The sequence below is a fragment of the Mauremys mutica genome, chromosome 4 (assembly GCF_020497125.1).
Source record: "Mauremys mutica isolate MM-2020 ecotype Southern chromosome 4, ASM2049712v1, whole genome shotgun sequence".
Taxonomy (NCBI): Eukaryota; Metazoa; Chordata; order Testudines; family Geoemydidae; genus Mauremys; species Mauremys mutica.
This window is the reverse complement of record NC_059075.1, coordinates 91,239,744-91,261,305: the sequence shown is the minus strand read 5'-3', so window position 1 is coordinate 91,261,305 and position 21,562 is coordinate 91,239,744. Positions and strand designations below refer to the sequence as shown.

At 40.6% G+C, this 21,562-nt stretch overlaps 2 protein-coding genes across 23 annotated transcripts in view; one reads left to right on the top strand and one right to left on the bottom strand.

Moving 5' to 3' along the window:
- ELP4 (elongator acetyltransferase complex subunit 4) overlaps positions 1-4,898 on the bottom strand; it is a 293,928-nt gene extending 289,030 nt beyond the window's left edge. For all 6 annotated transcript variants that reach the window (XM_045016036.1, XM_045016038.1, XM_045016037.1 and 3 more), the window contains exon 1: positions 4,692-4,898. In XM_045016036.1, the coding sequence (XP_044871971.1) occupies positions 4,692-4,860 (169 nt within the window). In that variant the 5' untranslated portion in view covers positions 4,861-4,898. The remainder of the gene's footprint in view (positions 1-4,691) is intronic.
- A 28-nt stretch (positions 4,899-4,926) lies between these two features.
- Positions 4,927-21,562, top strand: part of IMMP1L (inner mitochondrial membrane peptidase subunit 1) — a 77,395-nt gene continuing 60,759 nt past the window's right edge. For 4 of the 17 annotated variants that reach the window (XR_006579209.1, XR_006579205.1, XR_006579198.1 and 1 more), the window contains exons 1-2: positions 5,006-5,057; positions 17,099-17,202. The gene's annotated coding sequence lies outside the window, so the exon portion shown is untranslated. Of the gene's footprint in view, positions 5,058-5,087; positions 5,637-16,457; positions 16,863-17,098; positions 17,203-17,341; positions 17,376-21,562 lie in introns of those variants that run through there. The other 13 variants (XR_006579201.1, XR_006579206.1, XR_006579202.1 and 10 more) reach the window with 10 other exon arrangements.

Here is a 21,562-nt window from a genome sequence, read left to right as displayed (position 1 = left end):
TACCTTTTTAAGTATAAACATTTATTATTCTGAAATCTCTCACAGATTGTTGTTGCACTTTATTTTTGCTCAAAAATAAAAATAACTATAGATGGGGCCTGCAAAAAGTATTCCAAATAGCTCAATATGCCAATTTTTAATGTCTTATGTTAACTGTACTTCTGCCAACAGAACAGTAAGTTGAATGGGAGTTTTTCTTCACAAGTCAGAAGAGTGAACAAATTAGTGCAGGGCCAAAGAAAGTCTTTTTTTTTTAAATACACACATTCTAAAGAACATTAATATTAAAACAGTAACTTGTTTTGAGAATGTGTTGGATTGACAAATTGTCAGCAAAATCAGATTTTTTTGTTAATAAGTTACGTCTCAAGGATTTTTTTGCATACTACCACTATTTACATGCCAGATTTACAGTACCTATATGAGTATTTAGGGCATAAAATGCAACCTTGCTTGGCATGTCCTAGGATCAGAGGATCATTTTACTGTATCAAATGTAATAAATACTTTTAAATAACTTTATTGTATTAGATAGTATATGAAACTAGTACATGGTTACCATGGAATTTTCCCACACATTTCTCTCTCTGTAAGTGGAGAAAGAAGTGAATTGGTGTGAAGTAGATTGGATAGAAGATGAAAAGCTGACAGAATGAAAAGAAAGAAAAGGAAAGAAAGGTTATTTTTAAATCCTTCAAAATCCTTTTGAAGGGCCCTATTACTGCTGTGTATTTATAACCTGTTTGTTCCTCAGTTTGGCAACTCAGTCCTTTACATATGGTACTGGTTATCATGGTGCTAGTTGCGAGCAGTTCATTTTCTGCACCACTATACAAAGCATGGAGATTTGAGGCTTGAATAAGAAAGAGAATTGTTGGAACTGCATAGAAAAAGATTGAAACCATAATATAAATCATGTATCTCTTACAGGATTCATTTGGAAGGAGAAAATACTGGTGATATGATTTTGGAAGACAATGTTTTCCACTGAAGAGTGGAATAGACAGAAGAATTATCATATGCTATATTCCTGCTTAGAGCGTATACACCTTTATTATGTATTTTAAAAATACTGCCAGAAATGGAAATCTACTAGAAGTATGAATCTGTCTGACTTAAAGGGAACAGTAAGTTGATAAAATTAGGAAAAACATCAGTAAAATTAATACTTAGCATTTGTATAACAATTTGCATCTTCAGTGTTTTACAAATACTATCTTGCTTGAACCAATTGAGACAGAAAAGCTTTCAGTATACGACATATGCTACAAGACAATGACAGTTTATAAAATGTAATAAAATATATTTCTATGGGCCACAGCTCCCTAACTCAAGCCTGTGCCTAACTCAGGATATGAGTAGTCCCACTGTCTTTAACTGGACTACTTGTGTCCTTAAAGTTAGACACAGGCTTAGGTGCTTTGCTGGATCAGAAACTTACTGCATTTAGCTGCCCCTCTCTTTTTTGAAAAGAGAAAGTTAAAGAAAAAAAAAAGATAGTTTACAACAGTAAATTGCAGTAGTACCAGTATACGGAGGGCAATTTAAATTACTATATACCCCCTCTTCAGGTTCTATCTTTGCTTAATGGTTTCTTCTTAACAGTTTCTTTTTTGCTGCTGTGCTAATGCTAGGATACAGGCTGTAATTGTACTTACAAGTGTATTTTTACCAGCATGATTTCACTAGCTCCTATTTGTTATGTCTGGGGATAATGTTGTGTCTCTGTGTTGGAACTTCCATACTATATGAATGGAACTGATCATGTTAAAAAGTATAACGAATAACTCTCTGTCTTAGAAACCCAAATGGAAGACTGATATGCAAAGTGAGGGAAAAACAATCTTATATGAAATTTCTTCAGCATAAAGACAAAAAACAAACAAATAAAAAGCCATCCCACAAACAACTTCTTGATTCAACATTTCTCAGAACAGAGGATAGGATTTGCATGGAAAAGATTTGGTTCACAAATCAAGTTCATGAACGAAGGGCAGGACAGAAGTAGCTGCTTTAAAAATAAAGGATACTTTTAGTGTAGAACAGTGTTTCCCAAACTGTGTTCCACGGAACACTGGTGTTCCTCATGTTGTGAATAGGTGTTCCGTGAAAGACTCTTGCACTTGATTTTTGTAGCACTTTATACGCATTTTCCAGTTAGAAATTGTTAGTTCAAGTTAATTGACATTTGTATTTTTGCTTTGTTTTATAAAATAAAATATATTTGAGCATAAATAACGCAACTTTTTACTTGAAAACCAAACGACTACAAAATAATATTATAAGTTTTCTGTAATAGGCTAAAAAGTGTTGCGTGGCCGAAAAAGTTTGGGAAACACTGGTGTAGAAGAAAAAGGACAGAGCTCCCCATTGGCTAAAGCAAAAAGAGTATTGAATAGTAGTTTAAAGTAGTGATATACAATTGTATTCAGTGTACTTTTAACAGGTATGTTGGCAAAGTTTGGGGGACAATGTAGCTAGGTATTGACAAGCCTCACTACAACCCTAATGGTCCCTATTCTATCCTAGATCTGTACCTACTACAAATGCGCTTTTCAACATGCCTCTTGCTTTAACGTTCACACACTTTTGTTCTTTGGGGTAGGGAGCTTACAAAACACTTCCTTGAAGCCCAACTGTGAACAAAGGAAGTTTGTGCATGGTGTTATTGTAAATATCTTCTGCAAAATAAAGATGTAGAACATTCTATTATGCAAACCTTCACAAGGAGTTTTAAAAACAAAAAGAATATAAGTCCCAGTAACAATGAAATACAATATACTACACTGTCAATTATTTATCTGTGAAATTGTTAGTAGGCAACAGGGAGAAAATCTATACAGAGGTCTTCATGCATGCTGTAATCAATTTAGCAAGTGATCACATATATACAGCTGAAAGCTATATAGAGGAAGCCAAAAGAAATACTTCCTTGAGGCCAGGAGGTTAGGGAAGGTTCAGTGCAAGGAATCCAAATTTTGCAAACCTGCCAGTCACCCATGGTTTGGATTTCTTCAAAAAGGTAGTTTCAAAGTTGCTACTTCTGGTGATGAAGGGCTTTCATGCGGTTCACCTAATATTAACATCTCACTAAGTTCTCATTTTCTCTCTTGAAATAAATATTTTTTCCAGAGGCTGGGAAATTACTGAATGCTTAAAGACAGGGAATAGATAGCTTAGATGGGGTACAAAGTATCTAGGAAGAAGTTTCCCCAATTCACCTTATCAAAAGTGCTAATCATTATGTAAACAAGAAAATACTGGCTCAGAAGATTGATCCCATGGGTTACTCTCCATGTTTGCTGTACCATGCTGGGCATTTCAAACTCCACTTTATAAAATAGAACATGCACAAGAATCAAGATGGTCAGTTTAGTTATCTTACATTAATATTGTACTTTTCTTCTCAAAGTGCTTTACAAACTATACAGTAGTAATGAAATTCAGCTATGTGTCTCCCTTAAGAAGGATGTTTCTCTCTCCCTAATATGGATCAATATTCCTGATAAAATAGCAGAAGTGTTCCCTCCTTCCTCTCTACATGATGTACAGCATAGGAGAGGGAGAGGATGCAGAAGAGAGATTTAGGACACCAAGGCAGAAGAATCATTTCCACAGAGCAAATACCATCTTATCATTTATTATCTCACCTGTAGATGCCCAAACACAGCAAAATGCTAGCACTACAGATATCTGCCTCCAAGGATGAAAGGGCTGAGTCATACCTGTGACACCTGAAACTTAAAAACTTTATACTGAGGATCTACCTAAACAGCCATTGATAGTCATTAGGATAGCTGCACCAGGGCAAGCCCCTAACCTAGCATAGACAGGCAAAGCCACTATTTTCAATGGTGGAACTTGCTCATTTGAAATCTGTGTAAATTGTGCTGGTGCAAACCACACAGTATAGCAGTTTAACTAATTTACACAAATAAATACATTAAATATACTTAGTTCTTACCCAGTGCTTTTCTACAATGTTACGGAACTGCAGCTATACCCCTGGCTAGCCATCAATGGCTGAAAATCGAGCAAGTCCCTAATTTAGATAAGATCTGAGCTGCGACCCTGGGCTTCAAACCCACAGTTCCAAGTTCATGTCCATGTCCAAAATGCTTCCAAAGTCTAACAGAAGGCAGCTACACTAGCGATGTATTTGGCACTATTTCATAATTTGAGGCTTAGTCCAGTAAGCCACCCCCTTCTGTGACAATTTGAATGAATAAAGATTTGAAATAAATGACGAGTGAGACAGCAAGTGTCTCACTGGGAAAAAACAGGCACATCAAATCCTTCCACTCCAGGGGAAATTAAAAAAAAGTATAAACGGATACGAAGCCCAAAATGGCTCGGTGCATTCGTCTGACCCCACAAAGTAGGTTGTAAGGACCTTTCCGCGCATCTCCCCCACACCCCGCAAAAATAAGGAACCTCGAGGATGAGTGTCAGGTGAGGAGCCTCACACTCCCCTTCCCCAAGTCGTGGCTTTGGGGAGGGTCGGACTGGCAGAAAGCGTCTCCCACAACCACAAATCGGGAGGCAGCACTGAGGTAGCTGCAGGTTTAAGGAAGGGAGGAGGAGCAGGCAAGGAATAGGAGGAAGGGGGCAGCCAGCAGAAGGAGGTGGGGGATAGGGGACAGTCAGCCAGTATCCTGCGCTGCGAGGCCGGGTCCCGGCTCTGCACCAACCTAGCACACAATCCAGGGAGGGGAGCCCACTGGAGAGTAGCAGCTGCCCGTGGCGCACCGAGGGCCGGGTGCCCGCGATAGCGGCCAGGCGGCTGCTAGCAGGAACTTTCCGCTGGAAACTGGTAGCCCCGTCACTCGGCGTCCACCCGCCGGTCGCCAAGGCCGCCATCTTAGCTTCCTCCCGGTTGACAGGAGAAAAGGGATGCCGGGAAAGAGGAGCCCCCTTCCCCCTCCGCCCGCTTCGACCTATGGGGAGACGGCTTGGGATCCCCGCCAGCCAATAGCAAGGAGCGTTGTTGGCAGGCGTTGTAGCTCTGGCGTGGGGGAGGGGGAGATCCTGAAGCCGCGGGGCAGGCAGGCAGGTAGGTGAGGGAGCGAGCGAGCGAGCGAGGGATGGAGGGGGAGGCTGCGTCTTACCCCTTATCCAGCCGCTCCGCCGGCTGAAACAGGCGCCCAGGAATCGAGGGGGCTCCCCACCCCGGGTATGAGATTACGGGGGTCTTTCCCTGACACCCCTGGGCCAATGTCGCCCCCGACCAGGAGGGTTTAGGGGTGCGTGTCACGGCGCAGTGTCCTGAGCTGGCGGTTCCCCCACCGACCCCGGGCGTCCGGAGGGGCGAAGGAGGCGCTGTTCTCTCGTCCCCTGCACGCTGCTCTGCCGCAGTGTCCTGCCGGCTCAGAGGGAACCCAGGACTCGTGAGACGTGGGGCACCTGTAGCGCGAGGGGAAGGTTGGCTCCAGCCCAGGGCTCTTGGAGATCAGGAGTCTGATCCCGACCGACTGACTGGTGACCTTGACCAAGGCTCCGAGCCAGCCGATCCCTGTGTCTGCGTGGAACCACGTTGCCTTTAGAGATGGTCCGTCCATGTGGTGCCAGTGTAGGGTTGCGTCCTAAGACTTCATTATGTGAGGGGCCAACAACGACTTGAAAGTGAATGTTAAAATGTTAAGTATAACAAGTGCTCTTAAATTACCTGGCAAATCTCAGTGCTTTCACAGTTATAAGCTGTTTTTCTCCTCTCGTTTCTGTATAAAAAAAACATAAACAGGAAACTCTACATGACAGGGTAGTAAATGCACAAAACAAAAGCTTGCTTTTATTAAATGTTACTTCTAACATCAGGTAAGGAGATTTAATCAGAAGCGTGATGCTTAAGTAGGCAGTCTCCCTTCATTTCTATTAAACACTTTGAGATTCTCTGATGAATGGTGCTATTTAAAATCCCCTCTCTTGAAGTTACATCCAGGTTGGGGGACCCCTGTATAAAGCTCATGGCAAGATTAGGGCTAAAGTGAAAAGGTCTTAGTATGAGAAGTGTAGTTCCCATATTTCACTGGTTTTTACTGTATTTGAACTAGTCGCTAACAATACAGCATGTTTTTATTTCGAGTCTTTAAGTAATGTATACGTTGCTTTCTATTTAGCCTGTGACCTGACTCTCAGTAATACAAATTCAAGAATGTGGAAAATTCATGAAATACCTGAGTTTAGTATCTCCGTGTGGCTTCTGAGATTATATATAAAAAAATGTTCTAAATTTTACTAAGTATATTTTAGCTCATGTGCTTTCTGACCGTGTGGTGAATTTGATTTAAAGACTGGTCCAAAGGAGAGCTGGGGATAGTATTTGCGTGTCCACATTTTTCTCATGTGTAGTTGTCGCATGCACATTTAATCACCAAGATGATTGTATAAACTAGAAAAAAGAACAAAATTTATTGTTTAAAAAAGCCCTCATGATGTTTAAGCCAATTTAATAATTTGGGGCAGGTTTTTATACATTTGGGGTTGGAAATACTGGTTTTTTTGCTTATGAATTTCTTTTAAAACAATATTGGCATTAAAAATAAATTACAAAAAGTTTTGATACTCTAGAATTTTAAAAGGAACAAATGTTGTCCCTCTTGTCAAGTCTAAGCACATGAAGCTTGGCTTCTAGAACCCTAAAATCCCACTCAGCAAAATCACACTGGTTCTGCTGCAGTCAGACACATCTGCATCTAAGGCCTCCTCCCTCTGCACGTGTTGGGAAGAAGGGGCAATGCCAGGATTTGCACTAAGCCAGCACTGCCAAATTACTTGGTTTTATCATGATCCTCAATATTTGTTTGATGGTTGGGGCAGGGCTCACTCACTCTCAGAACACCCTCCTGCATCAGTTGGGATGTTACCACTATCTTTGGCCCCAGCACTTCTGGCCCCAGCTCTTCTGTTGCTCAGCCCTCTGGCCAAGTCACTTAAGTTCAGACCTTTTCCAGGGTATCAAACAAATCCAGCCAAAAGTTCAAATGGAACTCTGCTGCTACCACCTCTATTGTCTCTGTGTAACTTAACCCTCAGCCAGAGAGCCCTGACTCCTTCAGTCTACTTATTATGGCTTAGCTCCACCTCTGCTGGCTAAGAGTCAATTAGCTACTCACCTCACCAGGTGCAAAGTATTACTAATTAGGTGCATTCACTAGCCCAGCAGGTGATGGAGATTAAGCCCCTTCAATGATATTTTTTAATTTCTGATTTCTGCTTTCAGTCTTATGAAATTTAGCCTTCATCCAAAATAGTCACCATGTTGCTTTAACTTTTGTAAATGAAAAGCATGACTGCCCCCAGCAAAAACGGATGTTATCTCTCATTGGGTATGTCTACACTCAAGCCGGCACTAGGAATAAACAGACTAAGCAGTTTCTTAAGGCCCCAAGCAGCTTAAGGAGGCCCACTATTCGCTTTTGTTATGTGTTGTGTGTGGGGTGGGCCCCCAAAATATTCCTGCTTAGGGCCCTGCAGTGGGCTAGCACCACCGCCGTCTGCACTGAAGCTGTAAGGTGTAATTTCCAGCTTGAGTAGACATACCTGTGCTAGCTCTGATGAAGCTAATATGCTAAAAATAGCAGTGTAGCCACAGCACCACAAGTCATGGGATAGGCTAGCTGCCCCCATTGTGATCCCATCTGACACATAAGATATGTTCTATCTATTGTTTTAATGGGGCTGAAGCTGGGCTACCTTAGGGGAAGTCAGTTCCTCCTTGGTCACCATGTGATGGGAAAACGTGCAGGTGATAGAAGTTGGACTTTGGGCAGCAGGAGGGAGAGGGAATGTTTTAGGGAACTGGGTAGGGGTCGGAGGAATGTTGGATAAGCAGAAGGCAGATTGAGAGGTGATTCAGGGGAATCTGGCCTGGCAGAAAAAAATGGAATGCGTAGGAGATTGTCAGGGAAAAGGGAAAGAAATATGGCAGTCAGGTGACTGTAGACTAGGATAAGTGACTGGGAGAGCATGCAAAGAGAGGGAATGTAGCAGCTCTCTTTTCTGTATAACTGAGGAGGGTGAGAGAGAAGGATAGGGGGCTGCTCATATCCCGGGGACAGGAGAGGATGAGTTCCCTGTGATCAGTGAACAAGGAGGCTGCACTTTTGTGTGTGTGTTTAAGTCTGAATGTTGACTCTGAGATAGTTACACACAAATTGGGATTTGGTGGCTTTCCCCTAAAGGTGGCTTAAACAAAAAATCAAAAGGCAGGCAATAAATAATGTTACTTTTATTTAAAACATGTTTACTTAGCCAGTCTTGTGATTTTTTGGGGGGATGAGTGCCGGGTGACTTGTAATTTGTGAATGTCTGGGATTGGCAAACCTGCCGAACAGAATAAATGCAGAGATTGATTCATACCCTGTTCTCAGTTTTACAATTCCATTAATTTCAGTGGAGTCGCTGATGTTAAACTAATGTAAAAGAATGGTGAATGAGGCTCAGTCTTAAAATTTCAAATTTGCTTAGATTTTTAAAACATAATATTTGAAGTCAGTGCCTCCTTCACTTTCCTTCCAAATTATATTCCACATATTTAAATATTTGAAATACCAGCTCTTGTAGGAACCATGTAGGATCTTCAATTTGTGACCTGTAATCTGTTAATAATTTGGGATCTTAAACCATTTTAAAACAGTTGCTTTGTAGTTCACCTTTAAATCAAAGGGAATATCTTGTTGAGAGATTGCTACTTCTCAGAGAGAGCAGAACTCAAACTAAGCACCAGCAATACTGTCCAAGTAACCATACTCCTCATCCTAAGGCACCCATACTCTCCAGTTGTTAACTAGACCCAACATTTCACTGCTTGGCTTTAAGTAAAAGACATATTACTTTCAGATGGTATGATTCATGAGAAAAAATTTACAATGGAAATAGCAAAACCAATGAGAATGTTACAGGATAGTTTATATTTTAAAAACATTGTCTCCTCCAGCACTAGGAAAGTACTACTGCTTTTCTTTTCTTATTGATAATTCTATTTTTTTTCACGTTGCTGGCCCTATTCACTCTGCTCTCCAGAAATAACAACTTAAAATTAGAGACTAGACAATGATTTGGAACTCTTTACATTTTAGAATTCAGACTTGGCAAGCATTTTGGGGCTGTGGGTCCTTTCCTGAAATGTGCAGAGTACCTCACGTGAAATACTACGCTCTCTCAACATCCACTGAAGTCAGTCTGAATGAGGGTCCTCAGCACTTTGCTTTGTTGGGCTCTGTGTCCTTTGGCCCTATTGATGTCAACATGCCAAATATAGCACTTGGTGGTGTGATGACTTTTTTGTGGGGTATGTCTACACTGGCAGAGTTACAGCGCCACTCAGAGAGTGCTGAAGGGAAACCATTGTTGTGTGTTCATACTGTCAGATCCCTGCAGAATAGCATGTTCACACTTGCAGCAGTATTCGGAGTGGTGTACTCTGGGCAGCTGTTCCACAGAGCAGCTCTTCCTCTTTTGCCGCTAAAAGTTGTGGGAAGGTGGAGTGGGTCGCGGGGCATCCTGGGTCCTGTCCCAATGCCCCGTGATGCATTGCTTTGCATCCCAGCAACCCCTTTGCTTCTGTCTGCATTTGGTGACATCTTTCAACAGTTTGTGTACTGCACGCTCTGCCTCTTCAGTCTGCAGGACTGGATCCCGCACTGTTGACCAATATGCTGCTCGCTCTCACTAACACTTCACGAGTGGCAGTGGAGTTGTTCCTTAAACTACAAAGGCAAGAGGAGTTTGACGTTGATCTTACCACGTGTAGTAGCTACAACGTGAGATTGCTTGTGGCATTCACGGGGGTGCTGAGCACTGTGGAACACCGCTTTTGAGCTCGGGAAACAAGAACTGGGTGGTGGGATCACATCGTCATGCACTTCTGCGATGACGAGCAGTTGCTGGAGACCTTTCGGATGAGGAAAGCCACATTCATGGGACTGTGTGATGAGCTCGCCCCAGCCCTGCGGTGCAAGGACACGAGAATGAGAGCTGCCGTGTTGTTGGAAATGCGCATGGCGATTGCACTGTGGAAGCTGGAGACCTTTCGGATGAATAGTTATACTCCATGAATATGCACAAATGGGCTTCCCTATCTGCGGAGAGGCGATAGATGGCATGCATATTCCAATTCTGGCACTAGACCACCTAGCCACTGAGTACATTAATCAGAAGAGGTATTTCTCTATGGTTCTCCAGGCACCTGTGGATAACCCTGGGCATTTCACGTACATTAATGCAGGCTGCTCTGAAAAGGTGCATGACGCACGCATCTTTCGGAACACTGGTCTGTTCAGGAAGCTGCGAGCAGGGACCAGGAGATCATCATAGGGGAACTTGAAATGCCCATTGTGATCCTGGGAGACCCTTCCTTCCCCTTAATGCCATGGCTTAGGAAGCCGTACACGGGGCACCTTTACAGCAGCAAAGAGTGGTTCAACAACAGGCTGAGTAAGCGCAGAATGAGTGTTGAGTGTGCCTTTGGCCATTTAAAGGCTCACTGGCTCTGCCTATATGGGAAACTGGACCTGGCCATTGACAATATTCCTATGCTTATAGTCATGTGCTGTACGCTTCATAATATTTGTGAAGGGAAGGGTGAAAGTTTCACGCAGGGCTGGACTGCTAAGGCTCAGCGCCTGGAGGCTGAATTTGAACAGCCAGAGACCAAGGCTATTAGAGGGGTGCAGCGCAGGGCCATAAAGATCAGGGATACCTCGAGGCAGCAATTTGAAGCTGAAATCCACTAATATTTGTTGCTATGCTCGGGACTGCAGTGCTTATAATTCTAAGAGGTGATCGTGATTGGTGCAGACGATGTACTGTGACTGTTTAAGAAAATTGCCTGTTGCTTTGCAGGGCTCTGTTTGCTTTCAATTAATGGAATAAAGATTGTTTTCAGAACAAAACAATTCTTTTATTAAAAAACAACTGGAGGAGAGAGACAAACAAAAAAACACATCCGCACTGTGGGGGATTTGGGGAAGGGAGGGTCCCAAGAGGAGGTGGGGTCCCAGGACGGTTAAAGATTTGTGTATGTCCAGGTATCATATGCAACCTTGTCCTTTGGAGTACAGTGTAACAGGTACTGTACTTCAGCAGGTGTAAACTGCAGAGGGACAGGTGTTGAATGCAGTGGGTACTAGGAGTCCACAGGGCTGGACTGTGATGGGGCAGAAGTGGAATGCAGCAGGTACAGACTGGAGCCAGGAGGTTGATAAGAGTGTGTTGGCAGAGTCTGGGGGGGTGCGTGGGAAAGTGTTGTGATAGCAGCTGCAGGGGAGAGCAGGCACGGAGTGGCTCGGTTTGTAATGCTAGTAGCACCTGGTGCGTGTCCGATTGGCACTCTATAACTTTTAAGAGCTGCTCCGTGGCTTTGTTCTTATGTGCCGCATTCTCCTTTTGGTCCCTCTCCTAGCTATCCTGCCACTCCTTCAATTCTTGTTTTTTGGCCGCGGAGTGCATCGTGACATCACGCAGAAAGTCCTCTTTAGTTCTTCGTGGCTGCTTTCTAATTCTGCGCAGCTGTTCAGCCGGCAATAACAAAGAGGGAGGCTGGGTTCCCAAGCTCATCTCTATGAAGCCAAAATGCAGCATTTTACAGAAGCATTATTGTTTGCAACACAGAGACCACTGATTCAGTGATTTAAAACACAGCCACTATAGCATGCATGAGCCACAAGACCCCCAAAATGGTGCGGAACCACAGGGGAAGAGGACATCAGTGTTCCAGGACTGTACTGTACACTGGGCACGTGACTCTTGGGGAGAGCCAGCACTATAAGGGGCGGGGTGGGGGCTTATAATCATTACTGTTCCACATTTTCCACAGGCTGTGTTAATTATGGAAGATATCTCACTGCTGAGGGTGAGCAGGGAATCAAGGGAGGGTCTTCTCCAAGACTGCGGCTTCCGCCCTGGCCCTTATGTGGCTCACTTGTGTGCAGCAATGGTCTCTTCCCTCCATGACAGCAGAGTGGCGCAGGAAAGTTATCCTTAATGAGCCAAGAAACAAAGCAGCTCCGACAAAGAACCTGTGGCAGCGGATTGCCCAGTAACTCCATGAGAGTTTCTTGGCGATCTCTGAGGCAGATTCCTGTGAAGTGAGGGAGTCGATCAACACCCTTTTCCACCACTCAGACTAGGCATGTGGTGGTACGCGCATCATACAGACACAAGCCTGCTTTCTGCAACCCTCCTGCCCCCAAACAACTCGCTTCAGCGATTCTCAAAATCAAAGCCACTTACCAGGGGCCTCCTCTCCTGTTTGCGCTTTGCCAAACTCGGACAGTTGTGACTGGCTAACCTCCTCCAGGGTAGAGAAGAGCTCCTGGCTGCATGCATCTCTGACCTCAGAGTTGTCCTCTGCCTCTGGGTCCCCTTTCCCCCCTCCACATCATCGTCCAAGATTTCCTCCTCCTGGCTCGGTCCACTCTCGACTCGCATGCAAGCCACCAAAGTATCCACAGGGGCCTTCACAGTGGAGGTGGGGTCGCCGCTGAGTATTGCATCCAGCTCTTTGTAGAACTGGCAGCTCATGGGCGCAGCACCGGAGCGACGGTTTGCCTCCCGCACCTTGTGGTAGGCATTCTGCCGCTCCTTCCCTTTGACCCTGCACTGCAGTGTGTCCCGGTCATGGCCCCTTTCTGTCATGCATCATGAAATTTGTCCGTAGGCATCATAATTCCTGTGGCTGGAGTGCATTTGGGATTGGACAGCCTCCTCTCCTCAAATGCTGATGAGGACCAGCAGCTCAGCATTGCTCCAAGTGGGGGATCGGTCGGTGGATGGAGCAGGCATGCTCACCTGGAAACATGCGCTGAGGCCACTGCACACGTCACCGAGCAAGCAGGAAGGGGACTCTAAGGGGTGGGGTTCACGGTTGCTCACCTGAGGGCAGGGCAGTCGAGTTCAAACCGATAACCAGAGAGGCGAGAACAGGCATTGTGAACACTTCCCAGAGGCCAATCACAGCACTGTAATCGACCAGAGTGTCTACACTGGCACTGCGGCACTGTAGCCCTGGCTCAGACAGCTGTACACCTCTCGTTGGGGTGTTGTTTTTTTTACAGCGCTGCAACTGCACAGTTTCTGTGCACTAAGAGTCTTGGCAGTGTGTACACCTCAGGAGTTACACCACGGAAAGCTATTTTACTGCACAGAAAGTTGCCAGTGTAGACACAACCTTTGTTTGGAACAGATTCATCTGAAGGTGAATGAGCAATTGTTTTTGAGCAGACACATTCAAGTTGTTTTGATTCTAGACACATTCAAGTATCCAACTATATTTGTTAAGATGACTTAAAAGAAAAAGATGAGGAGGAAATGAATAATAAATAGAGAATGGTAGTTAGTCGTACTCATCAGAAGTCCAAGTGCAGGTCTTTGGCATAAATAACCACAAACACATTTACTGTGCTTGTGCTGTCATTTGAAACTAGGGATAAACATAATTTTGCTTGATATAGCACTTTTAAATCAATTTATTTTCTGTACTGATTTGTAAACCCTTGCTTGGAATGAATAATGTATTATGTTTTATGTTACAATTGAGGGGAAGAAAATTGTGAGTAGTGGACTATCCCATTCCCCTTCCTAGGCATGCTATGGAGTGGACAGATACAGAGCACGATAAAGGGGTAGTTGCCTGAGAATCAAGCAGGTATTTCACAGTGCTTCATTTTACTTAAAGTAAATGTGGTGGTTTAGTTTGAGTTGTTGTCCATTGAAGAGAAAGGGCAATAATTCATATTGTAAATCTGAACAAGAGATTTACACTAGTTAGCAAAATTATAAACAGCATAAACTACATCTTCAGCATAAGAACTGGACTTTTAACATTAATACGATATTCCAGAATGTTCTTAACATGTTAAACTTTCAAGAACTATTCTTAAGGCAATAGATGTAGCTAAAATTTGAAGCACATACCCTTTTTTAAAAGAATTTATTTTCAAGTAGCCATAACTGAAAATATTGACCACACAAAATTACCTTATGAAAACAAATTGTTTTCTAACTGAAAATAACCTTGTTCGAAAGAAATAAAAGCAATGTAATTCACAGTTTCATCCAGTGGTTTTCAACCTGGGGTCTGCAGACTATGTCTAAGATTTCCAAAGTGGTCCCATGCCTCCATTTGAAATTTTTTAGGGGCCCGTAAATAAAAAATGGTTGAAAACCACTGATCTAGACACAAGAGGTCAACACTAAGGCCCCTTCTGTAGTGGGCATGGAAACCATGTTGCTCTGTCTAACAAGAGCCATATTTAAACATGGTTCACGAGAAGGGTGCTAACATGTTTGTCTTGTCCAGTATACCGTAGATTGGACCTATGTAAGAAAAATATTGTTTATAAAGACACAATGACTGTCTTCTGAACTATTGTAGAAGGAGCTTGTGTGCACTCAGGAGTCTCCTATTCATTTTCAATGTAGACTAATAAGACCAACTAAATCAAGGCATATTTTTCTAAGAGCTTTGACTTCAATGGGACTGTTTACATGCTTAAAGTGAAGCATGTCCCTAAGTGTATTGTTCCTAATTGGGAGCCTCAGTGCCTTTGTGAGGAGCCTTTTGGGCCATGTTGTTCTGACAGAGTTTTCTGTGGGGTGATTTGCTTTCATTGTATCTCATGGAGTCTCTGCTAATTCTGATGTGTCTGTGCTTGTGAAGGCCTTTAATGTTGCCTATATCACTGATTACTAAGCCTATGATCCCATTAACACTTTCATAAGGCTTAACTTTATGCATGTGACTGGGCCCATTGACTTTATTAAAGTCAGTGAGATCACTCATTTGCTTAAAATTAGGCAGATGCTTAAGTGCTTTGCTAGATCAAGGTTGGAGTACTAAGCACTTTGCAAGATCAAATTGGTATAGCAAAGCATATGGAAAGGAGCAAAAATGGTATTTATGTTTTACAAGTCCCATTTATAGTGTGCTTGTCATCACAGAGCACTGTAACAAGTGAGTGATTATAAAATTCTGTTTGCAACATCTGCTATAACTTCTTGTTTTGTATGGGAAGATCCATCTCAAATTATTAAAGGAATAAGTGGCTAAACATTCATGGATAATAGTTGTTGTTTTTCCTGGTTTTAAGAATTGATATTTAGACCAGTGATGGTTTATTTTTCAAGAGTAATAATCCATTTTTCAGTCTTCATTAATTATACCAAAAAATTTGTGCATCTTCAGAGCTCACCATTCTAAAAGATAAATTCCCAGCAAGTGTGAGAGGTCATTAAGGCTTGTTAAACCTATCTTCAAACAAGACTCACCAAAATCATAATTTTAGCTATTTTTGGCCCGTATATCCCAAATATATCTCTGGCCCTCGTTATGGTAGTATCTGAGAACTTTTAACATCTTTATCCTCACAACATTTTTGTGAGGTAGGGAAGTACTATTATCCCTATTTACAGAAGGGGAACTGAGGCACAGAGAGACTAAATGAGAGCCTAAGATCGCACAGGACATCTGTGGCACAGCAGGGAACTGATCTTGGGTGTCCCAGGTTGTAGGCTAACACCCTAATCACTGCAACATCCTTCCTTATATATATTATAAATACTTTGCTTTAGTGAGATTATATCATTTTTAACTAAAAAACATATGGGTAAACATCAAGAAGTAAAGTTTAGTCACTGGCAAAGTCTGATTATTCTTAGTGTTTACGTTTTGCTGTTTTGTTTCATACTGTGTATTTAAGGTCAAGACCAACATGAAAAATAGTTTATAATTTACCAGTTCAGATCTTTAATTATATAGGAATTGATCTAGAAGCCATTTGGAAATGAGTCTGAATAAGGACTACAGGGATGGTCCTATACTCAGGAATATGCTGCTAAAATTAAAATGTAGCCAGGCATTTATTTTATTTTAAGAAATTGCATTTAAAAGATGGAAGAGTTTCTAGTAAAGGCTTTGTGTACAAGTTATACTTATAACATTTTGAAAGTATTTTTTTAAATAAGACATAACTGATGCGGTACTAAGGAACCTGTGGCGTAATAATTATAAAGCCTATGGTATTTCTTCGTAATTGGAAGAACATTTGTGGTTTAGAGTACAAAAATAATGTCTCACTTGTTGAAAAAGTGACTGTGCATTTGGGCCCTATATTCTCCTACCCAAGGAATAGTAGATTTCTTTTTGCACTTAAACTACATTCTATCTATGCTTGCTCTTTTTGTATTAAAGTTTCATCCACATTACAAGTTTAATCCTGTGTTAGCACATTGTTTGCCATGGTTACATGCATATGTATTCCGACACTGATTTTTGAGAACATAGCAATTGCCATATTGGATCAGATCAGTCGTCCATCAAGTCTAATATCCTGTCTTTGACAATTTCTAGCACTAGATATTTCAGAACAAGAGCAAGAAGTCCACAGCAGGGACTTATGGGGTAAAATACCTCCTAAAAGTTTCCTTCTACTCCCCAATAGTTAGAGGTTGGTTTAAGCTCTGTTATATGAGGTTTTATATCCCTCCTGAAATTAATGATTTTTTTTTAATATTTACTCTGGAGGTTCTTGCTAGTCATATATATGTCTAAACAATTTTGAATCCTAAAATCTTGAACCCAAAGATACACTGTGACAATGAGTTCCACAGGCTAATTGTGCATGTGTGAAAAAGTGTTTCATTTTATTACTTTTGAATTTGCAACTTTTCACTGAATTTGCCTTTTGTTCTTGTATTATTAATAGATTCCAGGCCAGAAGGAACTATTGTGATAATCTAATCTGACTTCCTATATAAAACATGCCATAGAATTTGCCTGAAAAAATTCCTAGAGTATATCGTTTAGGAAAAATCAAGTCTTGATTTAAAAACTGCACATGATGAAGAATCCACCTTGACCTTTGGTAAATTGTTCCAATGGCTAATAACCTTCACTGCTAAAAATTTACACCTTATTTCTGGTCTCAATTTGTCTAACTTCAACTTCCAACTATTGGACTGTATTACACCTTTCTCTGCTAGATTGAAGAGCTCGTTATTCAATATTTGTGCCCCATGAGGGTACTCGGACTGTAATAAAATCACTCCTAAACCTTCTCTTTGTAAAGCATGTTTTCTAATCCTTTAATCATTCTTATAGCTCTTCTTTGAACCTGCTGCAGTTTATCAACAACGCCTTGACTTGTGGATGACAGAACTGGACACAGTATTCCAGCAGCACTCACATCAGTGCCAACTACAGAGGTAAAATAACCTCTCTACTCATACTCAAGATTCCCTTGCTTATACATGCAAGGACTGCATTAGCCATTTTGGTCACAGCATTGCCCTAGGAGCTTATGTTCACCTGATTATTGACCATGACCCCCAAATCTTTTTCCAGAGTCACAGCTTCCCAGGATAGAGTCCCCTGCTGTTTAAGTATGGCCTACATTCTTTGTTTCTAGAGGTTTACATTTACATTTTGGCATATTAATATGCATATTGTTTTCTTGTGCTCAGTTTATTAAGAGATCCAGATCATTCTGAATCAATGACTGGTCCTCTTCCTTATTTACTACTCCCCCAATTTTTGTGTCATCTGCAAACTTTGTCGGTGATGATTTTATGTTTTCTTCCGGGTTCTTGATAAAAATGTTAAGTAGTGTAGGGCGAAGAACCAATCCCTGTGGGATCCCATTAGAAAAATATACATCTGATGATGATTCCTCATTTAGAATTACGTTTTGAGACCTATCAGTTAGCCAGCTTTTAATCCATTTAATGTGTGCCATATTAATTATATATTGTTCTAGTTTTTTTAATCAAAATGTTGTGTGGTGCCAACCCAAATGCCTTACTGAAGTCAAAGTATATTACAGCAACACTATTACCTTTATCAACCAAACATGTAATCTCATTAAAAAAAGATAACAAGTTAGTTACAGGATCTGTTTTCCATAAATCCATATCTATTATATTACTCTCCTTAAATTCTTTATTAATCAAGTTCTATATTCGTTGCTCCATTATCTTACCCAGATCGATGTCAGACTGACAGGCCTATAATTCCCCAGGTCATCCTGTTTTCTCTCTTTAAATATTAGCTTTCTTACAGTCTTCTGGAACTTCCCCAGTGTTCCAAGACTTAATTAAAATCTACCTTAATGGCCATAAAGCTCCTCAGCGGGCTCTTTAAAACTCTTGGATACAAGTTATCCGGACTTGCTGATGTTAAAATATCTAACTTTATTAGCTGCTGTTTAACATCCTCCCGAGATGCTAGTAGAAAGGAAAGAATGTTATCATACGATTTGACTACATCATCTGTTTTTTCCCCAAATACAGAACAGAAATATTTATTGAATCCTTCTGACTCTTCTGCATTATTACTGATAATTTTACCATCCCCATCTACTAATGGACCAATACTATTGTCAGGATTCTTTTTGTTCCTGATATACTTTTAAAAACTCCTTATTGTTCTTAACTCTGTTGTTCATAGATTTCTCTTTGTATCTCTTAGCTTCCCTTACCAGTTTTCTATATTTCCTAACTTCCGATTTATGTTCATTACTATCAGCTTCCCTTTTCTTTCATTTGTTATATATTTTATAGCTCCCTTCACTTTCCCTCTAAACCAGGTTGATTTTTTAACCAATGTGGCCTTCTTCCTCGATTTTGTGCTTGTGGCTTTTTGGGCTTCTAATAAAGTGTTCTTATACAATTCACAATTATCATTCACATTTTTCTGATTAAATTCTTCCTTTCAGCTGATTTGGCTCATAATTGTTTTTAGCTTTGTGAAATGGGCCCTTTTAAAGTACCAAGTATATGTATTACTGGTCTGGACTTTATTCTGTTGGCACATTATAAATGTGATTAAGTCATGATTACTTGTACCTAAACAAACATTAATTTTTATTTCTGTGATCAGTTCCTCTTTATCTGTCAAGACAAGGTCTAATATTGAATTCTCCCATGGTGGATGCAGCATTTTTTGATTTATAATTAGAGATTCCAAGGATGTTTTATTACTGGCACCATGAGGCCTTATGCCACTCAAATAAAAGTCCCCCATAATCACACAGATTTTTTTCTGCGTCATATTATAGTTAGTTGCATAAGGAGCCAGGCATTCTATTCCCAAATATGATTTGGTGATTTGTAGCAGACATAAACTAATATGCCATTTTGTGCTTTCTTTAAGACATTGATCCATAGGCATTCAGATCATTTCCTTCTACGTTACCAGTAACTTGTAAACATGCAATGTCATTTTTAACATAAACCACTCCTCCTCCCCTTTTGCCTACTCAATCCTTCTTATATAGGATATAACCATTGATTTTTAACATTCCAGTCATGCAGATCATCCCACCGGATTTCAGTTATAGATCTAATTTATGATAATAAATGAGCAGTACCCATTCCTCTTGTTTATTATCCAGGCTCCTAGAATTGGTGTATAGCCAATTAAAGAATTTCTTCTCTTCGTGTCTTTTTGTTCCTTCATTAATTTTGTTCTCAACATCTTGATTTTGTGCTACATGAGTTTTCAATCTTCCCTCTTTTTACCCTCCCCTTTTATGATGAGATCGAATGAACAGAAGCTCCTTATCTACCTTTTCAATGCCATTAATATTTTGTATATATATAAGGTGGATTGATTTAATTTTAAATTGAGACAATTTAAATCACTGATAATCATCATGATTTAAATTGTCAAGCAGGAAACCTTGATTTAAATAGTCAATTTTAATTTTGTTTTGCATTTGTTATATTTTAGTTGTTTTCCTACAGAAAGGTTGGTTCTTGTTTGTTGTGAACCATTAACACATTGATTTGCAGCTAAATATAGACTTCATATTAAATTTGGTGGTGGCATTTTTTGTTTTGTTTTGCTAAACAGGAAAATACACTAATGTACATGCATTTATATAGTCAATTATATAGCTTAACTCACATTCAGAGTCTTAATTTTTACATTTTTTACCATGTTAGAAAATGGTGAATGGATGTAATTCTTATTTACTAGATCAGTGGTCCCCCAACCTTTTTCGTATGGCAGGCGCCAGACGACGAGCCACGGAGGACCATGGTGGCGGACGAGCATCCGCCGAAATGCCGCCGACAAGCTGCGCCATCCAGAGGCGTTGCCATCGAAATACTGCCGAAAATCAGCGGTATTTTGGTGACGACGCAGCTTGTCAGCGGCATTTCGGCGGATGCTCGTCCGCCGGCCAGTACGTGGGCGCCATGGCGCCCGCGGGCACTGCGTTGGGGACCCCTGTACTAGATGATTAATTTTTTACTTGTGATTTGTGACCAGCTGTATTTGGATGGAATACCAGCATTTTAATTGTTTAATTTAAATGTTATGGATACACATAAAAAAAGTTTTTCAAAACATTAACTGATTGTCATTGGTCACTATGTCCTTCAAGATTTTCGACCTAGAAGATCTCATCCACTCTCTCCTATTTTTTTTCATAGATTGGAAGAAGAAATCAAGTTTTCTTGCTTTTTCAACTCCCAATTGGTTTCTTAGTGTTGAATAAACTAAAATGAAGAAAATATTCTGTAACTAGAGAAGAGGCTACTTCTGTCAAAAGATGGTCTTGTACTTCAACAGACTCTGGTTTCAGATGCTTAGCCAGTGACTGTCACCAGTTCAGTAGTCTGAATATTTTTAAAACTTGTCAGCAAACATGTACTATTTAATGTTTTGTTTTAATTTCTATTATTTTAATAGATTATAAGAAGTTAAGGCCTTAGCATAGGTTATCATAATTTCAAATTGAATTTAAAAAAAACCCTGTATTTAAAATAAAAAAAAATTATTTATCTACCCTATATACTTGTATCATCATTACTCAACTCCTCCTTAAGGTAAATAATACCAGTCATTTCAATCACTCCATATGACAGTTATTCTGTTCCCGTAATAGTTTACTGAACCCCATCTATTTCTGCTATATTCTTTGTGATGAGGTGAGCAGAACTGAAAACAGAATTCTAGGCGAGGACGTGCCAATGATTTATATAATTTCATTATATTTTCTGTATTATTTTCCATCCCACTTTATACATCCTAGTAATTTGTTTGACTTCTTGACCACTGGTACATACTAAGTCCTAATCTTTTTCTTGAGCTGATATAGTTAATAGAACCCAACTTTAATAGTTCAATTATTAAATTGTGAATTAGTTTGTATTTGTCACTAGTGAATTCATCTGCCATGTTGCCTATTTGCCTAGTTTGGGGAGGTCATCCTGAAATTCTCACTCTTCTCTGGTCTTGATTAACCTGAATAACTGTGTCTTCTGAAAATGTTCTCTACTCTCTACTCTTTCCAGGTGATTAATAAAGACATTGTATTGCTAGTGTGTATAAGACAGTTAAAGGGAACAGAGTTAGACTAATCATAACACTATTTTACATACAAATATAACTGAGTGGGGGAGGACCCAGTAACAACACTAATTTCCTCCCACCCCCCCGACCAGTTAAAAAGTCATTTACACTTTTAGTGTGGATGGGACTTAATCATGTTCTTGCAACTACAAATTTTAACCAGATAACCAGTTCACTGGCAGTTACATTTATAATGTACAAAGCTCT